The sequence below is a fragment of the Lutjanus erythropterus genome, chromosome 4 (genome assembly GCF_056507025.1).
Source record: "Lutjanus erythropterus isolate fLutEry1 chromosome 4, fLutEry1.hap2, whole genome shotgun sequence".
Classification (NCBI taxonomy): domain Eukaryota; kingdom Metazoa; phylum Chordata; class Actinopteri; order Lutjaniformes; family Lutjanidae; genus Lutjanus; species Lutjanus erythropterus.
In genome coordinates this window covers 25,024,103-25,051,842 of record NC_139320.1, presented here as the reverse complement: position 1 = coordinate 25,051,842, position 27,740 = coordinate 25,024,103, and the positions used below count along the sequence as shown (strand labels likewise).

The following is a 27,740-nucleotide window of genomic DNA, read 5'->3' as shown; positions in this document are numbered from 1 at the left end:
TATTCAAATATACTTTTGGTTAACCACACAGCCTTGCACTTTATCTGGGATTTTTGCATTTTTTAAAAATTACTAAAATACTGTTTAGTATTTGCACTTTTTAACCCATGCCATTGTCGTATTGTGTTTTTTGTTGCATAACAAACTTTCTCTAGTTGAGTACTATGGATCTGACCTGAGCTGAACTATTTCAGTTATCAGCTTTTATTCATGAGGAATAACAGGTTCTGAAACTTTACTGACATGGGCTCAAGTGAACACAGGAAAACAGTATTCAGTCTGAAAACTGGCAGTGGAGTCCCAACAGAATGCTAAATGCCTGAAGGCTCTAACTGCCTCCTTCTACCTTAGTATCCATCAGAAGTCTTGTGAATATAAAAACTGGCATCATGCAGAGAGTAAACAAATGTAGATCAAACCTAAACCAAGGACCACTGGATCCAGGCTAAGAGCTTCCAGCTACAGAAACAAAAAGCTCACATGGAGACCAGGGTCAGTCAAGGAGAGTGGTGTAGGTTGAGAGACAGGAAAACACATGCCGGCTGCCCGGGTCAGAGAGGTCGTACCTGAGAGATGTCCATCACAGCATCGCAGCTCAGAGGTCGGGCAGAGGTCAGGTCATTAAAGCCCAGAAGAGTAGAGATGATACCATTCTGATCAATCCTGCGAATCATGGTCCCATCCACAAAGAAGATTACACCATACTTATCCACCGTAATGCCTGCCGATAAAAAGTCACCAAACGGACAGGGGAAGAAAATATCCATCAGTTATTTTGTTTATCTGTGACTTAATGTGAGGACAGAGCACCACTAAATGACAATTAAGCACTATTCACAGCAATAAAAATTAAAGACTAATCACGGCAATGAAAACTAATGCGAGGATTGATTTTTTAAATCAATAATGGAGAACAATAGAAACATCAAAATAAATGAAGAGTACTGTATGTATTGATTCAATTACAACAAAAAAATTAATCAGTGAAGTCTCTTTCTCTTTTGCTCTCTCAGCTTCTAACAACAATGCAACTGAGAATACTACCCTTAGCTGTGCACATCTCTGTATTTTTCTATCGCTTAAGGCTCTCTGGAACAATATTTAAGCAGCTATGAACATCTAGTCTACATTAGTTACAGCAAGATGTTCTATTTTCAACATATTGGACTATACAATACATGTTGCACAATCAGTGGGACTTGAGTGTTATTTCAGAAAGTCTGATTCACAATGTCATTCCAATGTAGGACAAAAAGTAAGCATGTGATCCAATGACTAATGCATCGTCCAAATATGGAAGCAACAAGAAAAAGAAGACCCCCGGAAGCATGTGGAAAGGCACGCTATACAAAAACATCCTGAGTTTGTTAATAAACTGAGGCTACACTCTTAGAAATAAAGGTGCATACTAGAAACATAAAGGGTTATTTGGCTTGTCATCACAGGAGAACATTTTTTGGTTCCAGGCAGAAACTTTTATAAAGGTTCCACTTGGAACCCTTTCAGAGGGTGCTACCTAGAACCCAACATAAAGGGTTATACTTAGAGCTATCTGTGAGAGGTTTCAACCAGAACCCTTGTTCTATAAGAGAACCCTTCTATTGTGTAATGGTTTCACCCAGAACCCTCTTTGTGGGTTCTATCCAGAATCTTTCAACCTCCTAAGGGTGCTAACAAGAACCCCCAAAGGGGTTGCCAAGAACCCCTTTATATTCCAAGGGTTTTATCTAGAAGCCACTCAGGGGGGTCTACCAAGAACCCTTTCATATTTCCAGTGTTTTATCTAGAACCCAACCATTTTTCTGTGAAATTAACTCTGGTTTATGAACCTGTTCTGTTTAAAATTATTGGAACCTTGGTGTTACCTAGTGAACCAGCCTGCATGTTCATCAGTTTTGAGTGGAACCATTGTAATCAAGGATGCCATCAACAGAGGGCGCTGCACAATGCACAACAACCTGTAGAATATGATACACGCATTTGGGTTCCCAAGAAATAAATAAATAAATAAAAAAAATAAAAAATAAATAAAAACAGTGTTTTTTGTTCCAGCTTGGAACCAGCTTTTCACATTCTGAACCAAGTTCTTTTTGGTGGATATGCTCAGAATTATTTAAATTTATTTCTTGGAGTCAGAATGGGGCTGGTTCCATGCTGATGGTAAAGGCCTACCAGGGGTTTCTACTGAGAACCCTTTTATATTATGGTACAAAGAACCCTTGACTAAAGAGCTCTTCAAGGAATTCAATAACCCTCTCTGGGGTTCTGTCCAGAATCTTTCTACCTTCTAAGAACAAACCCTTTTATATACCCAGGCTTTTATCTAGAACCCCACCAGGGAGTTCTACCAAGAACCCTTATACTGTATTCCAACTGTTTCATCTAGAACCCATCCAGGGCCCTCTCACAAGGACATTTTTATATTATGGTACACAGAAACCTTTACAAAATGCTATTCTTAAAAAGAAGGGTTCTTCAGATGCCAATTCTGGGTAGAACCTCAGCCCTAGAACCCTTTTGGAACCCATATTTCTAGTATATTGTAGTGAGTTGTATGTAGTTAGTGATGGAGGTAAGAGATGAGAATTTAATGCATGAAAACTGAAGTGTATTGATCCAGCCTCTGGGACTACTGTCTTCAGCTATCCAGCAATCTAGTCTACTTGAGAAAAAAAGAGAATACAAGATCCCAACTGACTTGAAACTGCACAAAATATTGATTACAATAACATCCATACAATACCTCTCGGGTTAGTGAGAGTGGCCTCAATTGCCTTTCCTCCATCCCCGCAGCGAGTGTCATCATATGGGAGACACTGGTCACCAGTCCCTGCCACCAGCTCCACATTCTTGGCCAGATCTTTCACGGCATTCAGCGACTTCACCTTGAACACCTTCCTGCTGCTGGTGTCCGACAGGTACACGGCACCGCTCACTGGACTGGTGGCCAAGTAGTACTTGTGCGCAGGGCTGCTGCTGAGAGAGGGAAAAAGAGAGGAAGAGGCACAAGTCAATAAAGCTGGAAGGGCTGCAGTGCTTTCAATAAGAAACATTGTATAATACAATTAAAATGGATTCAAAAGCCATTTAGAGAGTCAATTGGGCACAATTACAGTTTAAACCAAGGACATGGAAAAAGAAAAATAGAATGAGATTAAACATGGCAAAATAGAACGAGATTAAACATGACATAATGGTGGAGCTTAGAACTCATCTACAATACAGTCAGCTTAGTTAGAAATCCCTGTTGTCAAAAAGAGTGGGAACTCCACTCGTGTGAATATGTGTATATAGACATATACACAGTAGACGTGTGAAAATACTGTACATGTTTAGATATAGATGTGCAGTGTCTTTGAAATTACTGAAACATTCATAATGCTGGAGGGGATCCAGAGTTAGGAAGAAAAGAGAAATGACAGTCTAGTGGGACTAAGTCAGTGGGGTACATCGGATCCTTTGACAAAAATCCTAATTACTCCCCCATCTCTGACCCAAGAAATCTCTGTGATATGATCTGAAAACAACAATATGAAACCACAGTGCCTATACAGTAGCAGGAGGCTGGTTACGGCTGGAAGAAGTACAAACAAGTATGTTTTCCATTTCCTCTGGGACTTTTTTTTAAGAGAAATACAAATGCATAGCTGAAACAGCAATCCAAACGCACGATGCATCCATCAGGCAGAGATTCCAGCACAGAAAAAAATATCCTATTAAACTTCCAACCAACTCAACAAAGTAATCCTTCATATCCACAGGAGGTTGCCATACCTGACAGACAGACAATAGAACCAAATATAACCAATCCTGCTGTGGCGGGATGCATGCAATCTATTGGCACACTCCAGACAGAATAGGTGTCAGAAAACAAAGATGACTGCGGAGGAATCTATAGTAGTACAAATGAAGTGACAGAGAGGACTGTTTCTATTAAAAATCTGTTGCTGCTTATAATAAACACACGATCTTCTGAGGAAAAATCAAACCACGACAGATTGCAAGACTAAAAACATCGAAGCCCAGTGGCTCTGTACTCTGCTGGATTGTAGAGACTATAAGCAGGACTGATCTTATTTTGAAAGTGGCAGATTTGATTGACAGGTTTGACAGACTTGACTGAGCTCCAATAAAAACAGCACATGGCACAGATGGTACTTGGATAAGAGGTCCTTTCTCTAAAGGGGCCACCATCGTGAAAAACAGATGACTGATCCCTTTTAACTATTAGACGATTAATTTACTGTAAGAAGATTTATCAACAACAATTGGGCTGATCTATTAAACCGATAGCAAAGCATTTAAACTATTATCAAACAAAAAGGCAAAACATTTGCCGCGTCCAACTTTACAAATGTGATAATTTGCTGTTTTTCCCAGTTACAAATAGAATTATACAGACATAACAGACAGTTCCTACGAGGCAATCTGACTACAACAACTACACACTTAGAACGTGCTCAAATAAACACGATAGCACACCAAGCTCATCACTAGAAATATTACTCTGCCGAGAGAGGGGATGTTTTTGAAACATTTTTATTCATGAAAATAAATCACAATCCTCAGTGGGCCTGTGACCTCCTGTTAGGCTATTTCTTGTAGTTGTCACATTAACACACAGTAACATTTCTAGAATAATTATAATAATATTATAATAGAATAATAATCAACTCTATTTAATAAATATGGTTTATGGTGTTGTTAGATTGCTACTACACTGCTGCTTTAATACAGGTGCGACAAGCCAGATAACAGACCATAATGAACATGTTGTTTTAGAAAAGTTAAACATTAACAAATAAGGAATATGGGAAACTGTTTTTACTTTTGGACTTTACAACACCCTAGACTTATTGAGAATGTAGGGATCACACAGAAACTTCATCAGCAGTGTCGGGGAGTCTACTAGCTACTAGTTTAAAAATACATGTGAAGTTTACAGATGTAGTAGCTAAACCTGTCCATGGAAAATGTACTTCTTTCAGCAGATATCTTAGTTACAGCAAGACTGAACTAGCAAAGCAGTTTTGTGTTTGTATGAGTGGTATTTATTCACCAACTCTATAAAGCATTAACCTTAGCTCAAGTTAGCTGGCTGACTCAACAGGGACTAGAAATCGTCTCAGTTGCTGGCTGTTGCTGTGACCAGTTGCTGAAATAGCAAACTAGGTTTCATTACATAGAAGTTCAACTGATGTGACCATTTGTTTTCCAGTTATTAGTCACACTGTGTGTGCTTCTAGGGATACACTAACAAAAAAGGTTTTTTTTGAGAGAAATTTGCCCCACAACATGAATAGATTTTGATTATATCTTTAATATTATTTGTAACTTGTATAATCACAACATTACACTTGAGGGTGTGCATCATCATTAGCACAACACTGATGTGTTCAGGACTGAGTCACTTGTGTGTAATATTGCTTAATCCTAAATTAAGCAATTGTAAGTGTAGGTTTTTGACAGATGGTTACACAAAACAGGGAATTAGTAATCAGTTCAGTAATGTAGTGGTTAGCGCCACCTTAAAGTCGACCAGAGTTATCAGGGCAGGATACAGCACAGTTCTGCCAGACCTGATAAGCATTATGGAGAGACCTGTCAGCAGGGCATCATTCAAAGTGGATTAAGACAGAATTTCAACTATAACCTTGAGGGTTCTTTGAGGGCTTATGGTCGGTATGACAGTGCCAAAGCTTATATTTTTATAGTACAACAAGAAAGACCAGTGGGTCTGTGGAATTGTCAACTTCACCACATAATTTTAAATGACAATTGACCTTCAATGAATCAGTGATGACAGGACACTGCAGCAAACCTCAGGCACACATGTCACAATCAGCCCACTGACCAAGTTGACTGATATGTTGGTCTACAGTACATTACAGGTACAATTGGCTGGCTTAGAAAAACAACTGTTGTCTTAGAGTAGGTCAGTAGCAAGCCTCAATAACTGCATTCCACTTTGCATTCTATCTACCATGTGCAATCAGCTGATACCTTATCAGCTCCCAGTTGCATGTAGAACAGTGTTGGTCCCCCATCGTGTCTGAAACTATGAGGTGTTATTCCCTGACCTTGAGCTATGGCCACATGCTCCATCTATATTCACTGACAACATCTAGTTTGTAGAAGATAATTGGATTTTGCTGCATGCTGGCACGGCAATGGAGGGAGCGTGGTTGGAGTGGATGGGGACATCCTTAGTAGGGGGTCAATGAACATTGCAGTGAGATCACCCACCTCCCAGTCCTATCGCTAGCTCACACATGAACAGGAGGCAGCCACCCGTTTTAAACAGACACATGCTGTGTTTTCTGGAATAAATCTCCTCTTAATATGCAAATGTATTTGGAGTATTGAGACCAAAGGGACAGAGCTTTGATATTTCTTTAGTTTTGTGAATTACTGCATGTAAGCATTTTTGTTCTGCACAAGGACATTTGAGATATCAAGACTAAGAAAAGATAATTGCAGAGAGACAGAAAAGGCCATAGAGAGCCTTTCTTTATGTGGTAAATCTGGAAAACAAAGGCCACTGACCAGCATCCCTAAGCTTTTCATTCCCAGTTTGACTACATGTTCCCCAGATAAAGTCATGAACTTCTGATAGAAAATCAAGCGATGGCACTTTACCTCAGACATGGTATCTAAACACAGCACACAGAGATGTCTTTCACTGCCACCTGCCAAGGAAAATTGTGTTTTTGTATCTTACACCACTGATAAAATCTTCTCTGAGTTGCCATTTTATTAGGCTCCCCTGGCTACGTAAATAAAACCTTTATAAAATGTATCATACAGTAGTCAGTCTTTCTATTGACACTGTCGGAAAGGTGTAGATTCAATCATATGATCATGTTTTAACCTGTAGTATTGCTGTACAATCGATTTGTATTTTTTAAGAAAGCGCTGGACAAATGATTAATAAGGATGCATGATAAATATTAGGGCCAGTAAATTATCGGTTTATTTGGTTTTGGTTTATTATTGGCCTATTCAGCAACATTGGCGTATATTAGCGGCTAAATATCAGTTATAATAGTATCTGACTTAACAGACTGTCAAAGCATTTAATTTGAAACCTTAGGAAAAATGCTCTATAAAACCCAAAGTTTATTTGTGAAGTCTTTTTTATGTAATTTATTTAAAAAGCTAAATGAATTTGAAGAGTTAGAGGTCTTTGCTCATCTTGGCTTACTACATCTTAGCCTTTCTTACCTTTAGGTGCGCAAAAACTACAGGTTATATTTTTAATTACAAAAATGTGAAATTATCTCATCGTATCAGCCGTAAGGAGCAGGTAATTATCATTTATCATGTCAGCTGAAAAAAATCCATATAGTGCATCCCCAATAATTGAAGCACCTTTTACTTTTCAATGTAATTCTGTTTAAATGCATCATAACTACAGTCTCCTACTGTACATAGAATTGCATTAACACCTCCCTGACACTGTTGGCAAATAATGAAAAACATGTTTCATGACAATTACATTTCTTGCAGTGTGGTTGTGTTAGATTGTAATGGATGTAGCAAGGTGTACCAAAGACAACTGGCTCTATTTCCCACTCTGAAATGTTCATTCCTTGACAGATGGCAATCCCCAACCATTTTAATTAAAGAGTTACATTAACATTACACTAGATTACTCAACACTTCACACATGTTTAAGGGTAATAATATCAATTATAGTGCATTGCATAATGTAATTTGACCTTCATTATCAATCCTGAGTAAGAGTGTAGCCTCCACTGAGCCAACAGTCAGCTGCATTCTCTCTTTGCAATCACACATACAGATGAAAACACACTGTAGTTATCAAGGCACTGAATCCAGAGATTAAGTAAGCTCAGGAGACGTAGTTAAACCACTAAATCTGCAGCTTTATGAAGATGAAAATTGTGCAGACTAGTCAGTATATTAAGATATCATCTTCTAGCTGCTCACAAGCACTTGTCTGAAAATGGTCTCAAAAGGTCACTTCAACATCAAGTACATGTACTGTACCCTTTTCCATATTAATTCAAGCAAATACTGTATTGCTTACCTATGCCTGAAGTCTTTATTTCTTCAGATTGCCAAAGGCAGTGAACATGAGAAGAGAAAGGAAAGGAAATGTTAGTTGTTAGTGGACCAAAAAAGAAAAAGAAAAAAAAAACTGTTGTTAGTAGGCAAAATTAATTAAAAGACTAAACATATTTTTTATCTACTCAGACCTGTCTTTGCTGACATTAAGAGAGAAATTAATCTTGTCCTAGAACGTCTTCTGCAAAGACCCCATTACATCCTCTTCAGCCCACATCAGGGCCAAACTCCAGCTGATACAGGTGGATGAGAGAGGCAGGACCATCAATCCTGAGCCTTTAGGGCATTTCTGTCTATCTCAATCGACCTCAGTGGTTTATGACCTGTGTGCAAGCCCATCTGAGCTCATGGTCCTGAGTGAATGTTAGTAGGCTACTCCTCTGTTACCTGAGCTCCAGGACGCTGGTGACATTCCCCGTGGTGAAAATCCTCCTCACATAGTTGAAGTCGCCCACGTACAGACTTCCATCTGAGCCACAGGCCAGAGCCACGGGGGCCAGCAGCTTGTTTCCGTCAGCAAGGCCATTACAGCTGGGGCAGGAGATGCTGCGCCTGCGCCCGTTCCCCATCACGCTGCCGATTACAGGAGGCTGCTGGGAGATGAAGACGTTCTCCCCGTTGCCCATATGAAGAATACCTGATGAGGGCACAGGAAAGAAATAAGTAACACCTGCAGCCTGTTTAGGTTGAGCAGAGTTTGAAGACTAGGCTCTATTTTCCTGACACTGAACACAGACAAAAATGCTAGTGCAGACACCAATGTAGTGAAATTGAGAATTTTAGCTTGTATTATTGGACTTGCAATTTATCCTTTCTTGTTGTATCGTATTTTATTTATTTTATTTTATTTTATTTATTTGTTAACTTTTTTGGAGTGGGACATGAGTTGCAGTATGTGTTTTTGTATGTTTATTACTTAAAGCGAGTTTTTAAGGGGTGAAACCATTTGAATATAATACTGATGCCTCTCAGTGATGTACACAAGCAAATGACACGATCAACGAGAAGACTGGCTGTTTCCTAATAGTTTTTCTTAATGCCTGCCACCAGGTCGGATTTTCTGTGAAATCAGATAAAATGAGTCTGTGTTTACATTTTCCCAGGCAAAGTTACAGTGAATAGTATGTTAGCCAGGAGGAGATTTTTTTTTATTAAGATCATTTTATTTTTGATGTTATATTTTGTGATTACTGTGGTGCAAAAAACACTGCTTTTATCCACAAAATATGAAGGTTTCCTAAAGTAGCTTTAGAAAAGCAACAAACAAAGTTATAAAAAAAAAAAATACAAGCACAGACGAGGAGAATAAGTGAAAATTGGTATGGCCAACAAGTTAGGGCTAATTTTAGCAATTTCAGTAACCAGAGGTGGGTGTAAACAAGAGGCAGTTAAATCAGCTTCTTTAATCTTTGTTGACAACAGTAGGCAGTTTTCTAATTAGAGAGGAAGTCCAGACTAGCTTCTCCCAACTTAAAAATTCTTAGAGAGGTATTATTATGCAACAGCCCAATAAAGAAAACACAGCACCCAAAATTTGTTACCAGTGGCAGATGATGTCTCATTTCATGTTGAACTTATATTTTAGGAGGCACTTTCTGCCCATGTGTAATGATTTACACAATGCAGAAAATTATATTGATGTAGTTAATGTACTACTACATAAACATGAACTGTTGATTGTACTTTTTACCACAGTGATTACAAAGTTTGCACCCAATTAGCCATATTTAGGTATGTTTACATGCATATATCAGTCCCACTTCAAACTGTTCATGTAGTTCACATTATTGCGTTTGCTCCCAATTAATCCTCTTCACAGACGAGAAATTCTTACTTGATTATATGGAGGATTTACTGTTTGTAGTTTTGCTTCAATAAAAAATGTTGCTAGATTTTTGAAGGAGCTCAAGAAACATTGTGGTGCTGCCATCTACACTTGAAGCAATTTGCATATAAACGGTATCTGTAGAGAAAACCATTCCAGTCTGGTGTGTAGAGATGCGTAGAAGGCTGTATAAATATGTTTGCAAATTCCATGTCAGAAGATTTAATCAATTAATTAAGATACCCATGCTGCTTGATGCGTGTGTAATAATGTGCAGTGCAGTTAACAAGTGGCGAGCAAAAGGATTAAATTGGGATGATCATGTTGCCTTGTTCCTGCTGGATGGGTAAGTAGACAATTGCTTGCTAACACTTTACTGATGGGAACTCAGTAAGCTTCTAATGATAAACTCCTTGTCTCCTAGTGATGCAAGATTTATTAAAGGGACAGTCCACCCCAAAATCAAAAATACACATTTTCCCTCTTACTTGTAGTGCTATTTATCCATCTAGATAGTTTTGGTAGGAGCTGCCAAGTTTTGGAGATGTCAGCCATAAATATGTCTGGCTTCTCTACAATATAAAGGAACTGGATTACACTTGGCTTGTGGTACTCAAACTACCAGAAAGATAAAATTATAGATATACATATTTCTATCTATATCTCCAAAACTTGGCAACTAGATGGATAAAATAGCACTATAGGTAAGAGAAAAATATGTATTTTTAATTTTGGTTGTGAACTTCAAAACATGTCTGGCACCATCCCGGACAGCAGCCTGCCAGAGTTGTTCCTCATTGTCTTGTCTCTTTTATCTACGTTTTTTCTATATCTTTAACTTTTTTCTAGTTTTCTTTTAAGCCAAGTAATAAGTGTGAGCAGTAGAACAATGTGGCCTTGCACGATCTTTCATGTTTTTCTCGCAGTTTTTTTTTTCAGAATTTCCTTCAGGACTAATAAAGTTCTATCTTATCTTATCTTATCTCTAACTGTCCCTTTACTGCAATTTCAAATATACCGTATATTAGAAGAAAATTTTAAAAGAGTGAAAGTCACCACACAGATAAGAGTCTGATGTGAGGTCTGTGTGTGCACCTCTGTCAAATGAAGCCTTGAAAATTGCTCTGTGTGCCCATGTTTGCAATAAGAGGTGGTCTTAGCGGATGGAAACACAGGCACAATTTCACGCCAAAATGGGGAGCAAAAAGCCCTTGGCACAAGTGGAATCTCTTGGAGCTAGAAAATTACGACTCAAGCACAATCACAAAAAAAAATTGACTTGCCCTGATTAAAAACAGCATTGTGCTTGCTTGTCTACCTCCACCAGCTCTGTGCATGAACAAAAATACAGCCGTTTGAGTACAGTTTATGTGCAGGCATCCAGGCATGCACCCACACACACATGCACACTATGTTTCCATTAGTCTTGCCAATCCTCTCTTGGAAAAATTTCAAATATGTAAATGCAAAGATGTTTCTGCCACCCAATCAATGTAATCATATTTGAAATTCAGCATCTGCATGTCTGCAGTAGTTTTTCTGCTTTTGATGGTACTTGGTGACCTCACTTCTTTGAGCGGCACAACATTTGGTCTATCAGAAAAGATCAGCCAAGCATCCCCTTCCTGGGACGTGATTTAATCTTAGGGGCTGCTGCTGCTGGGAGTAGCAGACTGACAGCAATTAAATTAGGGATGATTCTCAAAATGCTGGGCATGTACAAGACACGGAGGTGCCAAAGGGGAGGATGAGGTGCAGGGAGCGGGAGCGGGGGCGGTGGCGGGACAAGGAGCAGCTCTCTCCCTCCTCCGGACAGAACATTCAGACTCAGTAGATTTAGTAGGTGTGACAGATCAAAGTGCCACCTTCCTGAGCATTTTTCATATAAGTATGCTTCATCTCCTCTGATGAGCCCTTCCAGACACAAACAGACTGTGAAGCCTAGCTAGTGACAGGTGCAGCCTAAAGTTTTTTTCTCTTCATTCCTGCTCCCGCCTTTCAGAAGTAATTTGCTGGCAATAAGAAAATTGACCCCCCTTCCCTAAAAATGGACAACGGTAATAAAAAAGTCAGATCTGTCTGAGGTTACACGACACTGCTGAATTGAAAAAAAAAAAAAAAAACTCAAAATGCTACAGGCAGGGAAGACAATTCAATGTAACACTAAAAGCATCATCTAAGGCAATGGGTGGACAGGGTGGTACTTCTCTCCAAATCGGCACACATTTAGAATGATATGTGAAAAATGCGATAAGCAGCAAACTAAAGACTCACACGACTAAATGTCTCCATCTTAAATAACAAATTCTATTACTGAGTAAGAATGAAGATCTAATTTCATAAAACAAGAAAAACATACTGCTAGTTAAATTAGATCCTTGTTTACAATGTGAATTAAATAGAAGGATTTTCTTTACATAAATGATATAATGTATGGTAGTGATCTGCATTATGTTTTTTTATTCTTTAATCACTGACATAAATTCCCAAAAAAGTACAACTGCAGTGGTACACAAGTGTATTTACCTCATAGTGATGACTTAAAAATTGTATTTAATAACATTAACAATGAAATTAATAATATGTGGGACCAGTGTGGGAGTTAGTGGCAGTGATGAGCTTGCAGACTGCAAGCATCTCACATCATCCTCCCCTTCCGAGCATGTGGGAGAACCTAAGGTGGCCATCTAGAGTCAGTGTTTGGTTTGTTTGTCCTGGGCTACTGCAGAAACATGGTGATGCAACATGGCGGCCTCCACTGAAGATGACCTGCTCCTTCTGTAGATATAAATGTCTCATTCTAATGTAATAAAAACAAAACAATCATGAAAACATTCTTATGAATATTATGTTCCACCACTGTCATGTCGTATCAATTTATCCCCATAAATCATTCAAACTGGATCTTTAAGACTTCTTGTGGTATAAAATTATCTTTTGAGTAGGTGTTTTAATGAACGAGTGGCTGAGAACAGGACTATGAAAACGCTTTACTAGTTGACTCACCACTCTGGATATTTAAAGCATGATGCTTGTCTACAGTCCATCCTCCCAGTTTGGAGGCAGTGGTTTCATAGCCCTGTAGAACAGCAGTCCTCTTCTCCCATAGAATAAGGTCTGGACATGACTCATACTCAAAACCCACAGATACTAAGAAAAGAAGCAAAGTTAAATACTGGAATTAGGGAACCACATGTGTTCTAAAGATAAAAGCAAAAACATGCTGTATACGTGATATATGCTTGATCACTTACCAAAGGCTTCAGACAGGCCGTAGACCTTCTGGCTGTAGACATCAGCCTTGTCCCACACAAAGTCATAAGAGAGGTTCGGAGATGCAGGAAACCACTTTCTGAACAGCCTGCCCTCCACAGCCACCATGAGGTGAACCTTCATCAAGTTGAAAGGGATTGCGGAGTGGGTGAGGGTCACCCTCAGTATTGACTTGTAACCTGGGGTCCTGCTGCTTAAATAGCTGAGTTTCATATCTGTCCCTGGTATAGGCACTTCCTCCTGTAGAGACTGTGGACACAAAAACAAAGCCTGTCAATGTCAGAAAGCAAACAAATCCTTAAGTAGGACAGTTCACCCACAAATCAAAATACAATACAATACAATACAAATTTTTCATCTGGACTGTAGTGCTACTTATCTGTCTAGATAGTTTTGGTGTGACTTACTGAAGATATCAGCTGTAGAGATGCCTTCTCTCAAATATAAAGGAACTAAATGGCATTTGGCTTATGGTGCTCAAAGCACCAAAAAATACATTTGAAATACTGAACAGCAATGTCTCTTCTGCGAAATTATCATCATCATCATCATCATCTTCATCAAATTATAGATTATCTTGAGTAACTGGGTCATGATTTCTGAAAAGAGACACTGGTGTTAAAATTTTTCACTTTTTTTGCCGCTTTGAACACTACATTGCGAGTGCCATTTAGTCCCATTATATTCAAGGGATGGTAGACATATCTACAGCTGATATCTCCAAAACTCTCACTCACACTGAAAAATATCTAGACGTATAAACAGCACTAAAGGTTAGAGGTAAAATATTTATTTTTGATTTGGAGGTGTCCCTTTAATAAGCAGGCTGACAGAAATTGTAAATATTATAAAAGCAGCATTTTAATTTCTTCACTGCTGGTAGTAAGATCAATAACATGCCTTCGTATGTCCTTTATTTCACACACATGATCAATTTGTCAATCCTTTGGTCAGTGGCCACTATAAACCAAATATACGGACCCATGGGAAGATTAGAAACATCAATTAGAGGACAATTATATGCATGTGTTACAGGGGATCCAATGAAGGATTTCCTCATTATATACTCCAGTGAGTATATTTCATAATTGATTTAATATTAGCAAGTCCTTCATTATGACGATAGTCTTCCCTGCAATCCATATGACAATGGCATCAAAGCAGTGCCCTTGGGCTCAGGGCTTGCACAGTCCGATAATATATGGAGTAATAAAAGCTGGTTTAGCAAGAGACAACATCATAGCCTTAGGAAATTTCCACTGAGGTCAGATGTGTAACCTCCTGATGATACAACAGCAGGTCAGCACTCAGACATTGTACATCGTTCGCATTAAGGATCAAGGGTCGACACCACTGGTCTGGTTGACCAACTTCTCTCTGCTCTAATTGAGTCACCTCTCGTTGCCTGTCTCCACAGCACAGAACAAGATGTAAAGTAACAATTAATACAGCTAGTCAAACCGACACTGGTCAGAGGACATGTCACACACAGTATAATGCGTTTCTTTTTAAATGTTCACAGAGTGTTGCTATGCCTGTTTAATTGATCAGCATTAGATTTTATAAGGACAAGTAAATTGGATAATGTCCCTGGTGCTCCTACAGCTCAAGGAACAGCAAAAATAAGGCTACTATAAATAGACAGGACTGCATACTAAATTCACTGATATGCCATAAATCTTATGAAGCAAAGTGGGAGACAAAGTAATTAGAGAAGGGCACAGAGATGCCTGCTAGACATACAGTAGCCACACTTTCACCTGCACACACAAGTGAGTGCAAGTGAGTGCTTGCACCAACAACACACATACACATCTAGACAAATATCAAAATATATATACACTCATGAAATATGAAAGCAAATCCTTTCCAGTGGTACTGGTATGATTAACCCTGGAGACTAAAACCCAGGAGAAATTAAAAATGTCCATGCTGCTTTCCGTGTGTGAGGTAATCATCATCACTCTGAAGTGAGACAGTGCAATGCACATTGTAAATCGCTAAAGTTTCACAGACCAGTTACACTAGAGAGATAAAATCAGAGCACTGCCATGAGCCAGAGTTACTGTTACACATGTACTTGATGAATACTCTTCAGAGTCTCTCCCAGATGTGTGGCATGAATCATCTGGAGGAGACACCCATGTAGAGCACAGTGAGGAGGTTCAAAGCAGTCACCTGGATTTCCGGTACGACAGTCCGCCTCTCAGAGCAGGAGCCGGCAAAGGCGGTGAGCGGGGCTGGGGACACCACGGGACTGGGCCGGGTAAAGCTGCTGAGGTCACAGCTAGGAATGTCATTCTCCTCATGCCGCATGACGATGGTATCCATGACAAAGAAGCGTCCCCATGGCAACCAGAGTGTGTGCTCCTGGGTGATGAATGGAGCGCGTTCAAAGTGAAGAGCTACGGCTATGCCCCCATTGGTCACCAAGTCAAAACTGGAACAGAGACGTGCACGATGTCAGAGAGGATGAATGTATATACACGTACAGTGAAGAAAAATTAGGCATTTTTCAAATAAATACTATAAAAATCCCCATTAGCAATGCATGTAATCTGTTGTGTGTTAAGGATTAAACCATGCCACAATTTACTGTGAATATAATGTCTATTTTCTAATTAAGTGTTGTTTTAATAGTTCAAACAATAATAAATTGATGTTTTAAATGAATAAAATAAATGAAGGCTGCTAAGAAAGGATGCTGTTTTCCTATTTAGTATTATCTTTGAGGCACACACAGGCTGAAAATACAATAGGATGATTAATCACAATGTTAGAAGTACATCTCTTAATTAATGTAATATGAAATATAATCTGTAGATTTTCTTTGAAGAATGGAAAATAGTAGATGCATGCTTTAAGTTGAGGCATGACTGTTGCACCCCCATGCGTGTGTAATGCACTGCTCCTGTGCTCACATTTATATGTGAGAGAAAGAGATTTGTGCTGCAGGATGGAGGCAGCCGCTGATTCTCTATCGATCCCTTAGATGAAGGCTGTCCCCTCTAACATCAGTCTAAACGCCCTGCAATGCAATCCGTCCACTGTTGCATTTAAGGGCCTCTGCCTCTGGTCTGACCTGAGTGGGTCTCAGTAAACAGGCTGCACTCTGGTCATTTCATAATCTCCAACTGCTGCATGGTGACAACAGCAGGCCTGCACCTGCACTGGACTTCTACAGCTCCTGTCACTTCTCTCTGAGAGCCAATTAGCACTTGGTCACCTACGGGCCCCTGGGACAGGGCCTCATCCTCACACGGGAAGCGTCTTTTCCAAATTACAGGTAAGAAGGAGGTCCAAATAGTGGCATCAAAACCAGGTAAGCTCCCTCTTGGATTAAGCTTCTATATAAAGAATCTGCTCAGTCTAACCTCCCTTGAGAGTAAACATCTGATTGGCTGAGGCGATAAACAAAGGTTTGTTCCACCCTTGCAGTTTCGCCCTTGGCTGGGTGTGAGCAGAGCAAGTGTGTCCAGCAGAACAGAGGCTGCAGAGCGGATGGGGTTGGAAAGTGGCATCCTTGTGCTGCCGTGATCCATCAGCGGCCCTACAGCTGCAGCTGGTCAGTCTGCATGACACCTGGCGGGCTCAGGCTATGCATGCTCAAAAGACTTCTGGACAGATACTCATGGGCAGCGTGGCCAATCGATGAAGGGATTCACTGGCTGTTATCAATCATGACAACAGCCTTAAGCCATGTGACAAAACTTATTAAGCTACCTACAACAGCCTCACTTGCTTGTGCCCTCAGGGAATGCATCAAGCTCAAAGAGTTAACCCTGCCAATGAACTTGGCACGCCTCATACAAATTATACGCAGTCATTTCTGAGCCAGTGTAAACTTATAATGAATTGGATCTACATGATGTTAAAGTGGACCAAGGACACAGTAAAAAGCTGGTAAGAATGAAATAGAACTGCATACATGCTCAGGTAATTGGTGTGGTGGGCACTTTATGTATGTATTTTCCTCCCTAATTTATTTATTTACCTGGTAAAGATGACACCATAATGTGTAACGATTAAAAACCAAATAGCAACACTAAAACTACTAAGTACAATAATTACAACAATGGCATCAAGTCCATACATTATATCTTAAAACAGTCATTAAGGTGTTTGACACTGCTCAAAAGTAATAACGATAATAGTAAAAACAGTGTATACAGTGACTGAGAAAAAAAGAGTAAAAATAAAATGACGCATGACCAAGAAAGTTTCTAATCGATGATCATGAGACAAATACTATGTCCTATTTAAAAAGGGGCTCGTACTCTGTGCCATTAAATATTTTCTCTTTTAAAAAGTTTTACTTGTTAAATGTGTAATTTCTGACAGCTAACCATTCCATAAATTAATTCTCTTGTACATAAGAGTACCCTGAAAAAAACAACCTCTTGATGTATGCCTCGTATTAGAGTTATGGCTAACCAATAATAATAATGATGATGACTAATGTTTGAACAATATGAGAAATGCATTCTTGAGGTAAAACTCTAGCACATCTCTGAATAAGTGCCAGACCTCTCCTCAGAACAGCAACAGTTTTTTCAGTCTGTTTTGACCATGAATTCTCTGTCTAAGTTAGATCCTCATTCATTAGTGTGATTTATTCAAACTCAATACCACATTGGTGTCCTCTAATTAACTACTTAATGAATGAATAAAAAAATAACAAATAAAATAATAACAATCATATGTGAGATGTGGCCATTATACAGGGTCCTCTTAGGACAAGAGGATGGATCTTTTAACAAACATATCAGGGCTCCTATAGAGATCCTCACAAGCATCTATTAATGCAATAAGCTGGAATCCATATCAGCAGTTTATTCATAATTGGAGAAAAACATAAAAGGGAACAAGTGTGCCTCAATGCTCAGCCAGTCAGAAAATGGGTACACAGCTGTAAGGAAACTAAACTAACCTCTTTTGTTTAGGCCAGAAAACTTTTCAAGATAGTGAAAAGGTAATTTAAAAAACTAAGCTCTTGGACAATAAAGAACACATCATAAAAATGAGTTGAGACAGCTTTCCCATTTCTAAGTGGCTGAACAGGTGCATTTCTGATTTCACGCTGCACTGAGCCAGTTTACAGTGATTGCAGGGGAGTTGCAGGAGACTGGGCATGTTTACAGGGGAACCTGGGAGATGGAGTAGTGTTTACACATATTCTGGAAGGGAGAAAAGAGTATAGAGCTTCGCTAAGGAAAAACTGAGTGATGCATAAGAAAAATGGGACACGCATAAATGGGAAAAGGATAGAGATGAGGGAAGCCAGTGCAGTGGAAAGGACATGAGACCTGGGCTCAAGGAAAGCACAGGAAATAAGTGAAAGAGTAGTGGCCAGAAAGGAAAGGCTTAGGGGCAATGGGAGATTGGGGGAGGAAAAGCGTGAAGGGATAGAGAGCGGATGAAATAAGTGAGGAAGGTGAAGATGATGAGGTGGAGATGAGAGATTTTTGTACAACTAAGAAGAAGAGGAGACTGACAAGAAGATGGAAGGAATGAGGAGAAGCAGGAATTATCAAGATCAGACCAGCGGCTAAGATGTGGGCCTTTAGAGTGTCAGTGACTGATAAAAGTGTCAGGAGGAAGTGGAGCTTGGAGAGCAAACACCAATTCATGCTGTGCTGTGATAGAGGAGCTTGGCTTGCCACAAGGTCTTACTAACACTGACTATTTTGAGAGATACAGGGGGATTGGAGGTTGTGAGTGCACGGTATGTGTGCAATCTGATCCAAAAAACATATTCAGAAAAGAACAGAAACTATAGAAACAGCGTTAGCCAAAGTTTTCTCTCAGGCCTTTCTCTTTCACTGCAAGAAACACATCGAAAACAGTCTGAGGTTTTTGTCTGGGTTTCTCTGAGAAACTCTCCTGGTGGTGAAGCAGCTGGCATAGAGTCGCTCAAAGAAAGCCAAACAGAAAACTGAGACTTTTTCCGCTTGTTTTATCCGAGCACTTCAACACACAGCAATTTATCTTTCTACAAAGGGGTTCTATTGGTACTGTAATGCAACAAGCAGCTAGACGATGAATTTATTGACAAGGTTCACTGTTTCTTGCAGAGGCAGAAGACATGTGGAATTGTCTAAGGAAGACAGTGGAAATGGTCCAAGTGAATCAGTGCACTTAGTCTATATTATTTTATGGACATGATCACACTTTTGAATACAGTTAGGATTAGGATTATTTTTTCACCAATAGGCATGGATGAAGATAGGAAGTATTATTAAGCTAAACAAAAAAAAGTGGGAAAATGCAAAGAATTAATTACAGGGCTGTGGCCTAAACTTTAATGTCTCACTTAATTTTCAAAATCTTCCATTGTCAAATAAATAATGTCCATCTGCACTATGTTTCATAGCCCCAGTGTGCTGCTTTGAATTGGCATATTTTATTCTTTCCCCTCCCTGCTGCTACTGAAGCATAACTTATGAGTGTACCAGAAGGGCTTTGTTTGATTTCTCTGGGAATTGAGCCGAGAACTCCAAAATTGGACCAAATGAAAGCACAAAGCAGATCAATGGCGGCACAGTTTGCAGTGGCAACTGTGTTTTTGCCTCCCATCATTAGAATTCAGCACGGCTAAACACTATTTGACAATAATATAAATATCATTGTCACATCTCTGTACAGAATATTTAGGTAGCAGTTAGTGCCATTTGCATTGCATTCCTTCGTTCAGTGTGTGTGTGTGTGTGTGTGTGTGCATGTGTTAATATAAATAAGAGGGCTCTTACCTTCCATCCTGCCTCGTGATTGTGTAACCATATGACGGGTTGTTGATAAAACTGATGTTGACTCCTACCAGCGGTGTTCCATCTGAGGTAACAACTTGTCCACGAATAACACAAGCATGGCTGCGTGGCAAAAGAGAGAGACCAGCACAATCACAATGATGGAATACTTTTCAACCAAACTATCAAGGTACAAATACATCCAAGTCCAAAAATTATAGCCCTCCTGCAGTAAATCTTGCAAATTAGTTTTGGTATTCGACTGCATTGTATTGCTATTTCTTCTGTTCACCTCATATATGCACACAGGGCTGGATAACAGCAACATTGAAAAAATATACAGTATGTATGGATGTTATCAAAACGAAATACTATATACAACAAAAATAAACAGCCATAACAGAAAGAGAACAACCTAACACCCCCTGGGATGCCTCTAAGGGTTTTTCTACCCAGAATGGAAGGATAATGAGATAAAGAAGCTTTACTTTGCTTTTGCTCTAATTAAAAAAAAGAGGATTTATCTTTTCCATTACAGAATACAACAGAGGGAAATAATAGGACTTGCAGATTGCAAGACTTGCTTGGCTGGTTATCAAGACCTCGACAGATTTCCAGACTGACATCAGGTCTCCAGAAGCTGCATAAATTAGATCTGATCATCAGTCCCCACCAATCAATACTGGGAAGTCATCCAAATTCACCTCCTAATCTTACTGAACTGATGAGTTGAGACCTTGCTGTATCACGTCTCCCTCGCTGAGCCCTGCCCTCGTCATTAGCAAGGCCCAACTCATGGTCAGCCATCGTTTCTGTAGTCGTTTGCAAAAAAATCCCCTAACAAATGCCTTCCTGCCACTTCTTCATTAGACCATGGCTATTTTTAATACATTTGGGTCTTAAACACTGCCACGTACTGGAAACAATTAACACTAGTGTGTTAGTAGCTGCCCTCAACATGTCCTTACCAGAGGCAAGATCATTCACCCCACACTATCCTGGTCCCCAGAAACCCAGTTTTATGTTAATTAGGCCGTGTCCCCTTCAGAAGACCTTGGCTGTCCACCACTGCACTGTAAACAAGCAAGGAGATACTGCTCTGAATCCTTGGGCTCATACCCAAAGATCTATCTGGATGAATTTACATAGAATTACTACTTAAGTTAACCCAGCACTGGCCTGGCTGTCTACGATTAATCATTCATGCCGACAGTTTATTTTAGAGTCTTGTTTGAAGAGGCAATCATCCACATTTTCTTCAGATGGAGCTGTGAAAGTGGAACTATCTCCTTCCTGCCTCTGTGAACCACATGGGGAGATGATTCCTCGCTGTCAAGACAAATGATTTAAATATTGACATCAAATAAAACCGAAAGAAAGAGCAGCAAAGGAAGCGTGAAGCAGCCACTGCAGAAACTTCCCCTCCGTATGAGATTTCACTAGTCCAAGAGGATTCACAAAGTCAAAAGAGACTTCACAATATCTCCAACCTCCAGTTTATCATATATCACCCGCAGAGGGCAAAGTGAGGACATGTGAAAAATAAACAGGTGAAGCCGCAGGACAAGAAATCATCTCTGGTTTATGTCCTTTAAAAAGGGAGCGTTATGGATAACAATGTGACTTGAGATTACATTCTCATGTAAGTAATGTTAACACATGAAGCTGACACCCCTCACTGCTTCACTTACTTAAACATGATGAACCCACACCATTTGAACAAGCTGTTCTGAAGTGACTCTTCCATCAAAAGTATTCAAGTATTGATACTTTTTCAATACTGCATGTTTAAAACTATACAATTCTAACATTTCTTAGTATCGACAGTAGCAAAGCTGTAAAAACAGTGATCTAAGTGCTCATTTAGGACGTCAGTTCAGCTCTGTTTTTAGACCGTGTTTTTCTGTACCAGCACTGTGTGCAGGTTGTAAATGACAACAAAGAACAGACTGATCCTATTATGCTTTTTTTTCTTTTTCCCATGGTATTGAAAGAGGTATTGAGTAGTGTTTTTTTTTTTATACAAGTACTGTACGAAAGTTTAAAACTCTGGTATCATGACAACTCTACTCTCCAATCAATGTCACAACCGGGTTGTTGCAATACAATAAGATATGAGAGATGAGATTGGTATCTGTGAGTATGCGAGTCCGATCTGATGCCATGTTTTGTTTCGTTTTTCCCCCAGTGCTCGTATGGGATCGGTACTAGCCAATACGCAAAGTTCAGGTATCAAAATCAGTATCGGGAAGGAAAAAATGGTACAGAACATCTATCATCACAACCAGGATTGAATGACTTTGAAAAAATAACTGATTATTTCAACTCATATTGCAATTGTGATATGATGATTTTTTTTCATTATTCTCATTTTCAATGAAAAACATATTAAAATAAATCATGACGTGATTTCTGTGGGGTCTGTACCAACCAAATATTTTTTCTTCAGTCTGTAGAATGTCATGTGTAGGCCAGGACAGCTCTGCAGTACAACAAATATTGCATGTCCTGCAGTCTAAAAATCACAGGAGGTGTAATATTGCGAGTTCGACAACACTTCTATTAATTATTCAACCCTAGTCAAAATTTCTAATTGAGACTGAAGTTTGTTTGTTAGACATATTTTTGAACATGAGGAGAGCCAGTACAACTTGCAGCCAATTTCAGCAATTTTCATGAAGAATTCAACTGTTATATTAATTTACTACGCCTGCCTGTTTTTCCTGAAGTGAATGACTACTAATGAAACTGAACACACTTACACTATGTGTATGTGTATGTGTATATATATATATATATATATATATATATATATATATATATATATATATATATATATATATATATATATACACACACATATATATAAGCATCAAACACATACAGATGTGTAACAAATTTGTTACAAAACTGGAAAATATCCCTTTAACAGCATGGAATTGCTCTGCTCTGTAGTATTACAAAATAGAAAAAGTAGCACGCCAGACTTAAGTATAGAGAACATTCAATGGACAAAGCTAATAAATGGTACCATCACCACAGAGGCAACAAAAACATCATTACCCACGCAAATTACTTGATTATAGGGTAAACCCTGCTGCAAATACTGTATAAGCATGTCACTGCAGCCCTCTCTTCCCCTGCTTGTGTGCTACCAAGCACGCTGAAGAGCGTAAAATGAAGAGACGTTAATGTAAATTTTTAGCTCTCCAAATATATAACACTGCTAAAAGGGATGGAGCACACTGCGAACAAAACAAACAAGAAATTTTCTGACACTAATGGCCTAATGCTAATAAAAGAGTTATAAATAAAATAATAAATGTGCAAGCCTGTAAATGAAGCGAATGGCTTCTGCCTTGCTATTATAAGCCAGCTATCAATCTTTCCCCAAATTGTTCCGTGGACAAAGTCCCTGTTTACTATTCTAGTCAGCATCTACTGCTGGGCCTTGGCAGTCTTTCGTATTATGTGTCATGGTGGAGAGTCGAGACGTTTTATGCAGTGGCAGATGCTTTATTCAGTGGCACCTTTGCAGCTTTTTGTGGTGGGAAACATCAGAAATAGCAGTCCAACATGTCTACCAGCATGAGGAAGTGGTTAATGGATCAATAAAGAGATGATCAAGTGACCAGGGCAGGGATATCAGGAAGATGCTGAGACCGTGCCTGTAAGGCTCATCTGAAGCCTAGAGGCCCCTGTCATAAGCGCTCATATCTGTCGGTGGGTGGGGAATGAATACCAGGCATGAATAATAGATAATCACTGATATTTTTAGGTGAGCCGAGGCTTCCAATCTTGCAGCTCATCTCTGGATTCTTGATTTTACTTATTTATGGCTGCATCTTCTTGTGAGAGAGACAAGAGTATTACTCAACCCTCTACGCTTCTTCCTCTGTCCAGTGCAGAGCTGCAAAATGTTGAGTGGTTCTTGAAAGCCAGAAAAATGTCAATGAGGGAAATGTCACAATGTGTGTTACAAGGGCTTTTCTCAAGTGTTGGCTGACACTGCACCAGAAAGTTCAAAAACAGGCAGAGATTGAATTTTATGAAAGCTGACGTAATTCATACATTATTTTTTCTTTTTGTAATGGCAAAGTGAATGACTATGAATTCTAATCATATGCAGATACTAACAAGGGAATAAAAGAGCAAAGAGGTGGGGTGGAGGGCACTTCAATGTTCAAGTTATGCAAGAAAGAATAATATTTCTGATTTTTTTTTTTGTTTGTTTCCATTACTAACATACTTCCATTACACTTTACCAAAGAAATGCAAACAGCATTTTCTATACATTTTTCTATACCTTAGTTAGCTATGTACTGGACACAAACTGAGCAACTTTTTTGCCACTTTAAATTAGTCAGTAACACCCCTGATGAAAATGGCTAACTGAGCAGTGTTGGTTTCATCTGTGCTCTCACCAAACACTGCAGAATATGTGGTGAAAACTCGAGCTGTCTTGCGTAGCTGATTGTAAATGTAACTTGATAACTTGCTAATATGCTCTGCCACTTTTTGCTGGAAGACAAATATTGTTGAACAAGCTGTTCTTTTCTACACATAGTATATCAGTCAATTGCAGCATGAAATCCTTCAGAAATGCATAGATAGGCCTACAATACATTTTTTAAAAAGAAATGCTTTTATTTCAATTATATTCAACTGAAGATTGGTTTGAATTTGCATGAAACAATTACAAGAAGTAATTCAATTTAAAAAATGTGGATTTCATTAGATTTTTGTCTTAATATAATGGGCTAAAGGGAGGAGAAGTATAAAAATATGTTTTACTGCAGCAATATCTAATGCTGTCTGCATTAGGTTAGCAAACAGCACATTATTTGCACATCTCAACAGGCACCCAATACTAAGATGTGTTGTGTAGCAAATTATACTAAAGGAAATGATCCTGCTCGAGGACACTTTTGAAATTGATTTTCCCTTCAAGAACAAAGCAACAGCTCTGCTGGACTAAAAATAGGGATGTCTGAAACCATAGCCTTCTGCCATCATTTTGGAAAAAAAGAAGTAAAAAAGCCTCAAATAACAACTCGATGCTGTGAAGTTTGTTTGATTTGTCTGCTATTTTCTGACACCATTTTATAAAATTGTATCACCAGAGAGTAAATTTTGAAATATTCTCAACTTATTTTATTCTCAATTTATTTTGTTTTGACTGTTTGTTTCACAGGAGTCTAGTAAGCCAAGATGAGAGAGATGCACAAGCAAGTGGGATGCAAATAAGGTGACACTGCCTCACAAGCGATTAAAGATGAAAAGAGAAGGAGACAAAGGAAACGAGAGGCAGGGGAATCTTATGGGACTTTGACAGCCATCCTGCCTGATATGAAAGCATCTCAGATTCCGTGGCTGGGGTGTCGTGAGCTCTGCCTCTGGGAGTGGGCCTCAGATGGATTACAGTAAAAGTAATCACAATACATGAATATGAGATGTCTTTTGTGCCAGGGAATGCTCCTTGCTTTTTGCCACATTCTATGTTTGTCCATCATCATCATCTGTCTATCATCCTTGTAGCTATGCACGCCACCGGTCCCTGCCCATTTCAGCCTCCATTGCCTACAGCTGCCTCCCCTCCCTCGCACAGACATTGTTGTCTAAGGCTAAGATCTTGTTGGCTAAGATCTGTCAGTACAATAACCACTATGTTGTAATAGCACTGGCCTTTATAATGCAAAAAAGAAAGGCCACTGATTGATCTGTGCTTGCACCTGAAATGTCATTCCTTCATTACATAAAAAGTTATGTTAGCTGTAATGTAAATTCAGACTAGATTACTGTCAAATACAATGGAAATGAGCAGAGCAACACATACAATAAAAGCCAAACATTCTGAATAGTTTAATTAAAATGTGAAACATATTAAATCGAGCAAATACTAATTTAACTGACTCAATTATTATGAAGAAGAAAAAAATGATGCATGAAAAACAAATGATGATGTAGAAAAATGAGAATAAAATTTAATATTGACATCAGACACCACTTCCCTAGAGAATAATAGCTTTTGTCTCATTACATAATGTTGCACTGGCTGGTGTCGGTGGGAGTAATCTCCAAGTCACTTACTTTCCATCAAAGGGGTTGGCACCAGGGATGATGTGGGTGCTGTCTCTGCCCACCAGGAAGTGCACCCGGTCAAAGAAAGTCTGCAGGTTGCTCTGTGCAGAGGACATCTGTGTCTCCTGGATGATGTCCAGGGGGTCCGGGGAGCCCACACACAGAGAGGTGGTGTGACAGGATGCCTGCAGACAGCAGTCTGGATCCATGCAGTCCACCAGGCCATCTGACAAGGTCAAACAAGTCACACACTCTTATTAAACAACAGCCTGGACACACACCTAGCAAAGAAACTAAGCATATATATATATTTGAGCCATCTGGGCATTATTCACTTTGACGGTTGCTTTAATACATGATTGGAACCATGTTATGTGTGTCTCATCCTGGAGAACACCTCCAGCATTGCTTGTGGCTCTCTATGTGTAATTTAGATGAAATAAAACAAGACAGAAAGAGCTGCTGTGCAATGCACTTTACTTTGCTGAAGTGGGTCATTGGACTCCCTACCCTTTGCTTTCAGGGGCCTATCTGGCCAGATGGGTGATAAAAATAAACCCTGCTGTCAGGAGTCAGTCAAATCCCCAGCAGCACCCCGTCTTTGCCAGTGAGAGCCCTATGGTCCCTGCACAGTGATGGGGAGACAAACAGCCCCTGCATAAATAAGGGATGCTAGCGCATAGCTCAAGCCCAGAATGAGGTCTGGAAGAAAGGAAGTCACGTCTTCTACTTGGCCTCAAGAGTGGTGCAGCCCCCTGGCTGGCTCTGTGTGTGTGTGCCTGGCTCTGCTTGGGGCTAGTTAGAGGGCAGAGCCGGGACTTCCTCCTGGGGCCAGAGCATGCTCGGGGCCTCAGGCCAGCTACTATGCTTTTTAATAAAAACCTGTTGTCCAGGTGACTGACTGGAAGTCATTCCTCATCCTCACCTGCTTAAGAGTACCACTGAGCCTAGGAAGCATAAAGCAGGTACAGTATATTCTGAAGAACAAAAGTGGTTAATTCTATAGTCAAATCATGTCTAGTTAAGAGTCCCTGTTGATGCCAGTGTCAAAAGGCATTGCTGTGTGCTGTTTGTGATTTTACCTCCATCGTTGTCCTTGACATCACTGCAGGCAGTTTCCATGGAGGTGTCACAGCCAGTGCCCCTCCAGCCCAGCTGGCACACACAGTACCAGCCATTGTTACCCAGAGTGCACCTACCATTTCCATTGCACAAACCAGGACAGCCCTCTGTGCAACAAAAAAGGACAAAGACAGAGGTCGGCACAGAATATCAAATAAAGCAGCTTTTAATGGGTGACAGATAAATACTGTACACTGTTTGTGAAAAAACACCAACAATAAAACAGTGACAACAATGTGGGCTTGTTGATGACAATGGTTTGCTGCTAATAGTTCTCTGATCGTCATTTGAAGATTTTAAATGGGCGAGGATGGCCATAATGGCCCTCAGCTGAAGTTGATTAATTTGACACACCTTTTGTGAAGCTTCTAATATCCCTTTGCAGTAAAATCAGATAACAGGGATCTTCTAAATCAATATTCACTCATTACTACAGTAGACTGGCCTCCTGTATCTATGCAACTACAGCTAGGTAATGAGAGCAGTGGTGTGTTTGCTGGCATTCCTGCACATAATTGGATCCGTTTTCATGTGATTTTCAAATGTGACCGTCATTAAGATCATGGCATTACTGCTACTGTCTACATAAGAGAACAAGCTGC

General features: G+C 39.6%; 1 protein-coding gene across 1 annotated transcript in view; it reads right to left on the bottom strand.

The window, feature by feature from the left end:
- Window positions 1-27,740, bottom strand: part of tenm4 (teneurin transmembrane protein 4) — a 184,204-nt gene that overhangs the window by 36,736 nt on the left and 119,728 nt on the right. Inside the window, exons 17-26 of the mRNA XM_084717417.1 lie at window positions 27,099-27,245; window positions 26,026-26,242; window positions 19,939-20,058; window positions 15,368-15,629; window positions 13,171-13,438; window positions 12,923-13,066; window positions 8,479-8,728; window positions 8,054-8,074; window positions 2,744-2,976; window positions 567-721 (exon numbers count right to left, since the gene is read on the bottom strand). Coding sequence (XP_084573543.1) covers window positions 567-721; window positions 2,744-2,976; window positions 8,054-8,074; window positions 8,479-8,728; window positions 12,923-13,066; window positions 13,171-13,438; window positions 15,368-15,629; window positions 19,939-20,058; window positions 26,026-26,242; window positions 27,099-27,245 — 1,817 coding nt within the window. The remainder of the gene's footprint in view (window positions 1-566; window positions 722-2,743; window positions 2,977-8,053; window positions 8,075-8,478; window positions 8,729-12,922; window positions 13,067-13,170; window positions 13,439-15,367; window positions 15,630-19,938; window positions 20,059-26,025; window positions 26,243-27,098; window positions 27,246-27,740) is intronic.